Raw genomic sequence first — 10,505 nt, forward strand, 5'->3', positions numbered from 1 at the left:
TTCATTTATTCACCAGGTGGTACATTTGTATAGTTAATTCTCAAAATTTAGACTGTGTCTCCAGACTAGAATTTTAAAGTTCCAATTCACATTCTGGATCTAGAATATGGAACACTGAAGAACTGTACCAATACAACAAGGTGGCTGAAACTGCCCTAAGTCACTCTTTATCAGCCCATTCAGTAGTTCACGACTAGTTGGGACAGTTTCAAAAAAGTGGTTCTAAAGTTTGTTACTTGAGTATCAAACTGCTCATATGTTTACATTTTTGTACACTTGCGTACTAATTATTAGAGGTGCAATCATTTATACTTTTCACATACACAGAGCTAAATACCTTGCCCATTTCAATAACTTAAAGCAGATACGATAGCTTTCTCATCAGAATTCTGCTGCCATATTAGAAAGGACCATAAAAAAAGTTACGCATTTTACTGGTTTATGCATTCAGGCTTACTGAAACTAACGCTCTCCAATTTAAAATACTGCTATTTTGAAACTACTAGTAAAAAGTAAAATGTATTATTCCAAGCCAAGGCTAAGACGTCCCAAGTACTATCTGCTAGAAGCGCCTGAACCCAGAGCAGCTTGGCCTTACACGTTCCTCACCCAAGATGCCAGGAAGGTGTACCCATTGTGTCAGTAACCAGACAAAGTTCATACTGCAAGTCTAAACTGCAATTTATTGTCAGGATTTAAACACAAATGTTAATAGACAGGAGGCTCATTCATGTAGTAAAAGAGAGTCTAAAGGAAGACTGGGTGTCTCGAGGGAAAGGTAATAGGATACAGAGGCCTTGCACCTCAAGGTCACTGGTTCAAATCAAATTCAATTTGGTAGAGTGAAAGCTATTACCGTATGACAGCTGCTTGACTGTCTGTACAAAACAAGGTGGTGGTCTCAAGGCAAATCCTGTGAGATTGGCATCTTATATCAGAAAAACAACCATGATTTCGGGACAGACTGGAACCAAGGTACCAAGGTTTGAAGTAGCTTCAATCAAATTATTCTTACCCCCATCAAGGCTCACTGTCCATGTCGGGGTAAAGGCCTGGTTGCAAGAAAGCCTTATTTCCTCCTGTCTTAAGTCATAACAGGCTGAATAAACATTAGAGTATTAACTCTAAAAGATAAACAGCCACCTACGCAAAAAAACCCCCTAGTGAATAAAAGCAATACAAAATGAGACAAAACCTGCAACTTCACTAGAAAAAAACAGCTTTACAATATGTGAAAAATCAGCATTTAACACAAAAGTGTTGCCAAATATAAAATAAACATTTATTCAGTGTGAGACTCTCAGTTCCCCGACTGAACTCTGAAAATGTAAAGCATATCTTAGGGAAGACAATTATTGCAGTTACTCAATCTACTGCCTTTCTATTAGTAATAAAACAGAAGAAAGTCTTTATACATTGCGAGTGTCACAAGCTACAGTATTGGAAAAGTAATAGGTTCTGGGAAAGTTCTTCACAGGACCATCCTTCTGGAATTTACACTGCTTTAATCCCATTATGGCTATTAGCAAATTATCCAACTGTTCTTATTTCATTCTTTTGGGGAATTAAATCTTCATGTAACAGATTCAATACTTACTTCAAATGTCACAGAGTAAGTGTAGATCAAGTTCAGTTTATTAGTGAATTCTCCAGGAATCTCCATAGGTGGACCTTCACAACTTAAGTTGTTCTCATCTGTATGTTTGTAGCTAAGGGCGGGGGGAAAAAAGTTAAATAAAACTGCCTATGCCCTACAGGATGAATTTTCATAAGTTCTTTTCTAAGGTAAGTAAAACAAGTTTTTATTAAATAAAAAAATTCAAGGAGAGCTGCATATATCAGTTTGTGCCAGCTATTCAACTGCTTTGAGAGCCTGCTCTTCTGCTACCAAGAAAGGCTGAAGATCTTAAAATACATTTTTATTAATACTTATGTTTCTAGCTAGAGATAAGAAAAGTAAAATCCTGTATACCATTAGGTATCCTTACGCAGAATTTCTGTAACAGCCTTAAAGCCACACCAGAACTGAACACTAGTTCTCACAAGCACTTAGTGATTGCTAAAAAACATCACAGAAACATCCTAGGGATATGGAACTGGGATCACTACCCTAGGTGATAGATAGGGTAGATATTCAGTTAAATATCTCTTCACACTTGTAGGCATTTAAGAACATTGTAAATCGTTTGCTAAGCATGTGGGAGATGAGAATCACAAATCTCTGCAAGGTCACAAGATGTGGTTTCACTCTAGTTTTCTGCTATGATCAGAATGAAGTCCTAGTCCTCAGCTAAAACGCTGCTTGGTTAGTCAGGCTGAGAAGTCTGGAGATCTCTACCTGGTAAGATGGCAAGTTTTAACACAAAATACTCCCTCATTCTACCTCCCCCCCACACTTTAACAAGACTGCATTATTGGTGAGGGACTTTACCTCAGTGTGTACTCATCAGTAAGGAAGACAGAGAATTTCTTAACAATCCTCCACAGGATTTTACCTTCCTTCAAGTTGCATAGGGAGAAGGGTGTTTATTTTATTTTCATGGATTTGGGAATGTATTTTTTTTAATTGCTATTCTTTTTAAAAAAAACAAAAACAAACAACTGTGGGAACTTTTCCATTTTCCATTCCTATACAAGTGGTCTAATTTCACCTCTCATCAGTCTTGTGCACTCTGAAAAACATAGAAGAACATTCTAAAGTTCAAATATGCAAACCCCTCTCTACAGTACCTTATAAATACTGCAGCTATAGAAGCACAAAGTCAAAGAAACCTTAAGGTTTGCTTGAATTCACCCCTGTGAATCTCTTCTAACACTGGAAAACAGCTTCCTTCTCACACCCTCTTGGGCAAGCTGTATTTATCCCATTTAGAGAAACAGTTTTGCCTTATATAAATTATTATACGTCAACAGCTAAGCCAAGCCACAAGACAATACAAACTTTCATGAAAGGTCTAGGGTGTTCCAATCACAAACACTCGCCATCAAGGAGAGCTTCAAGGTTGAAGCAAATCGCCTAGCTAAACAGCAGGTCCGAGACCGACAAAATTAAGGTTATGTGCAACCTAACTGTGCCCCCTTGTGGTCTGCATTACTGGTGAAAAGCAAATTCTCATTTTTCAATCATTCGGGATGCAATTGATAAAGGGTTAATCAAAAATGGAGAAAGGGTGGTAGAATCTTCTTGCCACCGTATCAGAGCAGAGGTAAATGGAAGAAATAAACTTGCATAGCAAGTATAATTCACTGAAACCACACTATACCACTGCAACAAAAAAAAACCCAAACAAGTCATATTGTACCACACACGTCTCTCTGACTTGAGAAACTGTGGTAGCATAATTTCAGAATGTACTTAATCTCTGTTTCTACAGAGAAGGGAAGAATTTAGCTAAAAAAGCAACCTACTTTGAAATGCTGTAAACAGATTGCAGTTTTCAAGTACAGGTAATGAAATGCTGTAAACGGATTGCAGTTTTCAAGTACAGGTAAACATGAACTGTGCATGGACAGACCGACAAGAGGCGAAAGTAATTACTTCAGTCTGTTCCCGACCTCTGAACTGTTGCATCTCCCCTCTAGTTAACACAAAAATGCAGAAGCTACTCTTTGCAAAAATAAGTCTTAGAAAATTAGTCAACATCTGCTGTTCTGCATACCAGTATTAACCAGGTATTTCACCTATACCTCAATATCCAAATTACACAGGAAAAAGTTCACATGTACAAATACTGCACAGACAAAGTGCATTTGTGAGGCAATGCAGCGATACTAAGAGGGATGACATGGGAAAGTGTCGCTCAGTTGAAGTATGTTTCTCAGTGTATCTGGAAACATTATCTTTTAAAAGAAAGTCACGTGCACTCAGATGCAAACAAAAACATGAGAAAGCTTCTACTGCTTGCATCAGGTTCTAAGAGTATGCATAAGCAGTTTTTGCCTCGGGAGGGACATTGGGAAACAATTGAAAAGGCAAAGTTAAACAACACTTACAGTCGCAGAACTACTCTTTGTAAATACAGTTGCAGCCATGAACCAGTATGCTGAAAGCTTTATCAGAATAACCAGTTTCTCACAACTTACTGACACCAAGTATCACTTTAAGGTTGTGAATACTGTTAGGACTCCTTAGTACTAGAACTTGCTGCTTTAATACACAATTACCTTTGCGGTCTCAGCCTCGCCATCACCAGTCTTGCACCAGGCCAGTTTTCATCCTTCCCACTATGGTACATGATTGTTATGTCAACGTGGTTGAAGAGGTAGAAAGTGTTCTTCTTGTTAAACTCTGACTACAAAAATATCATAAAGAGATTGAGAAACTTCTCCAACAGGAGAGGGCGCAAGGAGTCAAGAACTTTAAAGTGAGACTAATGTCCAATGATGGAGCAAGAATGAAGGGGAAATACTTCAACATTCACTTGTTTTAAATATACCCATATAAAATAATTATATATCTTCCTCTATATTATACTTTATTATATAAATACTACCCATATAATAAAGTATCACATCAGTGTTACTAGTAAAAATTAAATGTATTTGGCACCAGTTTCGTATTTACTACACAGAGTTGCCAAAGTAAGTTCAAAGACATATTTGCTCAAGGTACAAGTAATTCAAATTGACCATTTCTGGTCCCCTGCCCCATCTTCCTGGTAAACACTCCAGCTACTGAAGCTTACAAACCAGGTTCTGCTTCAAAAAACTACCTTTCACCTTCAGTTACTATTCTGCTTTGTCATCCTCCTCCTTTCAGAATTTGGAATTATGAAGAACTATATAAAGCTCAGATGATACCACTCAACTAAGTTGACCTGGATTTCCTTTTCTCCTCAACACTGTCATTGCTTAAAAAACACCTTTACTTTTAATTAGGAGACCAGGATGACATATGGCTAGTTGAGTTTTCAAGTAAAAGAATGCCTTTACTTACTGTGTAAATTAGCCATTTTCCAATTGCCATACAACTTCCATCCTCTGCTCTCTCACAACAAAATATGAAGTTGTCTTGCATTAAATTTATTTGGATTCCTCTTCTTTCATTATGTTCAAGATTCCCATCAGGGGATGACTAGAATCATACCTGTACCATACTATAACCCCATCTTTAGGTACCCGTTTCCTCCATTTCCAAAGCAGCAGTTGAAGCAAAAATATAGCTCATCAGCTTCATAAATGCAAGGATGAACTATAGCTGTGTCATTGCATGATAACAACTCCTTTCCTGCCCCTGTTTTTAAATAGATAATTATCTGCTAGGTATATAGATAATAGATATAAATAGATAATTATATAGATAATATATATAAATAGATAATTATCTGCTAAATATCTGGAATAGATATTTGGGTATACTTTTAAAAAAGGACAACATTCGCCAACTCAGCCCACAGATTACACTCATATCCATGGGGCTATATTCTTTTCTGCCCATGTAACAATCATTTCTTGTGCAACATGCTCACTGCAATTAGAATTTACAGACCAAAATTGACGCTGGGCATGACAGCTTGCACTGGCAGAGCATCCGCACCACAGCTGGTACATAGGATTTGCACAGCACTTCATGGCTACACAGTACAAGCTCCTTAAGCATTCAATAGGAACTTCAACTACCGCTGCCTTTATGTATAAAGGCCCCCGCCTAAAACAAACAAACAAAAAAACCCACAACCAACTTTTCATCCCAGTTGCTGACTTTGCTACAACCATTTTCAGTGTACCAGATAGCTTCCAACACTACATACACCAGTACCAATTTAACATAAAAACAACTCCACTTACAGAGTAATGAACACCTAAGCAAAACCAGTTTTTCAATTCACAGACCATTTTAAATAGTCTAGGGAGCCTGAGGAGTAAACAAGTTGGAAGTTGACTGTAGACAGAGTAAACTGAACATTCATTATAAATGTATCATTCCAAGAAGCATCAGAACTGCTGAATACAAACATATCCACTTCACTGCATACAAGCAGTTAAGTCATGTGGCGTGACACAGCAGAGTCATAGCAGAAAGTCCTCTTCTCACTGAGAGGAATGTGGTCCCTTACCTCAGGAGAGGTAAAACCGTATCACTGTAACTGTACTAGTTCACCACGGAACTCCCACGATGACTGACACATTTCAAATCATTGTCAATATAATTCTTCTCTGTCACAATGTGTTTGTTATCTTCCAGCCATCTGGGGAAATCCTGACATATTTAACTTGTAAACTGTGCTAGACATAACTTTTGCAACCAGAACACTGCACTCCTTTCTAGGTCTTCACTGGAAAGCTTCTATCTGAAATCAGTACAAGAAGGTCCTGCACGCAAATACAGTACGGACAAAGAATGGATAGGTACAACGATGGATACACATAAAATTTCAGAAGAAAGCCTCAATTTTCTAAGGCTTTTAGATACCAATACAGTTGCTTCATAGCTTTATCTATATTGGTCAAAAGATCTACATGACTTTATTTTTTAAATAATTTTAGCAGTGAGACACTGCATGCAGAACCAGCATTCAGCTTTGTCAATGCCCACATCGTGAACATTAATCATCTTTACAAGAGCATCTGTTTTTTCACAGGAAAAGAAAGCTTAAAAAATAAAACTGTAAATTAATTAAAACTGCTATACTAATGAAAAAAGCTCCACCACTTACATTTATAACACAAGCATCTTTAACTCTACCATCTGGAGTAACAAAACATCCTATTGGAAACCCTGGATTACAGTACTTTTGTCCATCTTCCACATCATAGCACCATGTTACAGGCATGTTATCGATAATCCTAGAGAGAAATCAAAGAACACGTTCTCAGAAGGAGATGCACCTTATTTCACATTAACATTTAGCATTCACTTAATGCAAATAGCCTTCAGTAGCACCCACAGGATGCACAGCAGAGGACAACCATCACATTGAAAAAGGGATAAAGCAACCGCTAAGAACATAGATAATGTAAAAAGCCAGCAAAGACAGTCAAAGCCTCAAACACATCTCAGCTTACCAGTGATGCTGATAATTCAGCTGCATTCCTTTCTTCAAAAAAGCCAGTTTGGTTTTATCAGCATTGTTTCCTGGGTCATATGATCTTGTACAAACCTTCTTGCACGTTTCTTGCTTTTTAAAGGTGAACTGTTAAAAAAAGCACACAAAAAGAGTAATTTCAATTTAGCTTCAAAAATCTTTTAGTCTTTTTACATGTAAAGCTGACTTTGAGATACTTCACTTCCTTGCTGTGAAAGTTTCTAAAGTCAAAATTTCCCATACAACAGCTTTAATTTATATTTCAAAATGTATGTATATACAGCACTAGTAATGCCCTTTCACATTGCTAAAAATCTCTTGCATAGCCCAGATAAACTACCTCCAGATAAACCTTGAGGATTAAAATTTAACTATTAGTAGAAAAGGTATCGCTTTTTTCTTTTACCAGTTTGTTTCAATTCAGTAATTTCATCATTTGCTATACCAGACTTTTAACTACATACTCTGTAAACATTTCATGTTTATTTTAGCTATCCTTCCCCCATGACAACCAAGTTATTAGACAAGGCTTCCAGAAATGCAACAAGTTGTGCAGCATCTATGCTTCAAGCGCGGACATCACCTAACAGTAACGTGCTCACATTTGTGTATCAAGCGTGTATTTTAACCCAGTTAGGATTTACCTGTTACTGAGCTAACATACTTAAAACATGACTGAAAATTCTAATGTTATCAAGGCCTGAGTGATAACCACTAACAGAGCACTTTCTAATTACTGTAGCGTACAGCCATTTCAAGAAGTAATTGTTTTAATACTTAATCTACTCAGTGGCTATGCACCCCAAATAACCCATCATGCTATTTATTTAAAAGCTTCTTGTGGGCAGCAGTTGTAAGACTTAAAATTACATTAGCTCAGAGAGTCAAAGAAAAAGACTTCCAGGAGCAGTTTACACAAGGGAGGAGGCATCACCTCCTTAAAAGTCTATGAAAAGATGTAACAAGGTCCCTAAGGACCAAGCACCAGCGTACTTAAACTCTGCTGCCTCTTTTTCTCACAGGGATTTGGATTATCTAGCAACCCTCACACACAAACATGGCCCAGTTTTCAGTTTCGCCAGCAAATATCAGCCTGGAGGCTGCAATTGAACAGTAAACAGCTTTCAAGCATTAAGAGCCAGTGTTTGACCATATCTCCTTTACTACAAATAATTTTTTCAAGTTGATTGGACAGCATTTTGGAGATGCAACATTTGGTCATTGCTAATGCAGGCCACAAGACAGAAAAAATACTACACACCGAATACTTCCATATATTTATTTTACAGAAGATTTCAAGTGACATGCATCAACAATGAAAAATTTGGTTGCAGACAACAGATGTTAAGTGTGCACAAGCAGCGGGAAAGTGAAATTGAGCCCAAACCTGGCTTCCCCTTCACGCTCTGAAAGTTGCCCAATAGTACAAGCAAGTGCATGAAACAGTTCCTGAACCACCTACAGTCTCTAATATTACATTTAAAAAACTGATTCTTTCAGATCACCTAACACACTATACACACAGCTGTTAAAGAACTACTTAAGATAAGGTTTCTGGATTTCTCTGCCACAGGGGACAGAAAAGAAATAATTACTGGCTCAGCTTCTCAGCCCATAGGGTGGGAGGGGTTTTGATTTTATAAACAGTATAAAGCTTATAGTAAAAGCAAATAAATAAAAATAATCACACAATCATCAAATCTTCAGCTATGTCTATGGATTACAGCTTTTGGAATGGCAGCAATCAAATTTAAACAGGATCAACTTTAAGGGATAAAATAACCTTGTACGGAGATGATGCTATTCTCTCCCCAAACAGCACTTGTCCAAGATTTTCAGATGGTCTTTTTTCTTCTGTATCTTGACAGAAGTCAAAACTGGAAAAAAGTGGGTAAGGTTACCTTTAATTTTCAATCAACACAACTATAAATATCAGCCTAAAACAATTTCTTAAGTTATGCAGTTAACATAGCAGTTTTCATAGCTTCTTTTGACAGGTCAACCACTGTTCGTAAAAATTTGAGTACCTCTGCAAATAAATTTGGCATATATTATATAGAAATATTTCCATATAAAACTGATACCAGTTTCAACCAAGATACATCACAGCTGAAGTGTCTTTAACAAAATGCATGCTTAGTCCAAGCACCCTTTTCAAATAGTAATTTAAACAAGCAATAGAATGTTTCATATTAAGAAAACAAAACTATACTATGGACTGTCCACTTCTCTTGCAAAAAAGTTTAAGGAAAATTAGCCACACTCCTTTCTTAAAGGAGTCTTTACAAATAGTATTTAATGGGAAACATGGGCCAAAAAGGGAAGTTCTTTTAATATTAATGTGCCACACTGCCAAATGCTATTCACTAATTCTTTTCAACTACATACAGTCTGAAACAGCTGAATACGGGAGAGAACGTAACCACTCTGTATCTTCATTATTTAAACACAGGTAGCAGCAGGTTATGAAAAAAACCCCACACATCTTTTGTGAATAAGTACTTTTTCCTAAATAAGCAGTCCTAAATTCATTGGCTTCCATAAAGTTTAATGTAGAGGCATTGTGGTCTTTTTGAGCTAGTCTCTGGTCTTGCTGCTACTGTTGCACTACACAGTGTAAGACCCACAACACAGGCAAGTTTTTCTGTATGCTCAACAGCAAAATTGCAAATCATATTGTGTATAATTGCTTTGTTGGCCTATAAACATCTGCAAAAGCAGGAAACAGCTTCCACTGACAGAAACAAAAATTTTAAAAAAACACCAACAAAACAAAACAAACCTCCCAAACACCCCCAACCACTAAACAAGAATTAGATACAGAACTTTGATAGAATAAGGAAGAATAACAATGACTCTTCTGCAAACTTATTTTAGTTGCCAGAAACAAGGAACGCAAAGCTCCTATCTTCCAGATTTGACTAACAGGAAGAACTTTCAAACGTGTCAAACAGTCAACTCTAAATCTCTACTCAGCTCAAAATAATGCACCCATTAGAAACCCAGCAGCCTTGTCTTCAACAATAACAGAGGATGGTCAGGAAGCACAGGTGTGGCCTTCATCCTTTCCACCCTCTTCTATTTCATTCCTGCCACTGACTGGATTTACTCTTCCATCCCTACATCCAAAATACAGCTTACAAGAAACACATGTACTGTACCCAGAGCTGCATCATTGCACTGCAAACAGAACACAGACTTCCCAAATGCTTTTGGAAGCCTGTTGCAATCTACTTACGCATCGTACTCATATGGCAGAACCGATTCAACCGAGTCCAGTCTGTTCACGAAGAGCTCAATCAACGACTGAAACAGAGAAGGTCAGGGAGAGAAAAAGTATGAAAATACAGACTTGCAAAAACACATACGCGGCCGATACGAAACACATCGCTAACTGGCAAGAGCTGTGACAAGTTTTGGAGCTCGCCACCCCACGTCGGAGTTACCACACATTTCTGACGGGCCCCGGCCGCCGCGGGG

The 10,505-nt window shown here is 37.6% G+C and overlaps 1 protein-coding gene across 1 annotated transcript in view; it reads right to left on the reverse strand.

The window, feature by feature from the left end:
* The window catches only part of LOC104546471 (transmembrane 9 superfamily member 2-like), a 31,859-nt gene that overhangs the window by 20,856 nt on the left and 498 nt on the right, over positions 1–10,505 (reverse strand). Inside the window, exons 2-7 of the mRNA XM_010191875.1 lie at positions 10,264–10,331; positions 8,809–8,902; positions 7,006–7,133; positions 6,657–6,786; positions 4,165–4,292; positions 1,598–1,709 (exon numbers count right to left, since the gene is read on the reverse strand). Of these exons, the coding sequence (XP_010190177.1) occupies positions 1,598–1,709; positions 4,165–4,292; positions 6,657–6,786; positions 7,006–7,133; positions 8,809–8,902; positions 10,264–10,331 (660 nt within the window). The remainder of the gene's footprint in view (positions 1–1,597; positions 1,710–4,164; positions 4,293–6,656; positions 6,787–7,005; positions 7,134–8,808; positions 8,903–10,263; positions 10,332–10,505) is intronic.

Source organism: Mesitornis unicolor, unplaced genomic scaffold (assembly GCF_000695765.1).
Source record: "Mesitornis unicolor isolate BGI_N332 unplaced genomic scaffold, ASM69576v1 scaffold13529, whole genome shotgun sequence".
NCBI lineage: Eukaryota > Metazoa > Chordata > Aves > Mesitornithiformes > Mesitornithidae > Mesitornis > Mesitornis unicolor.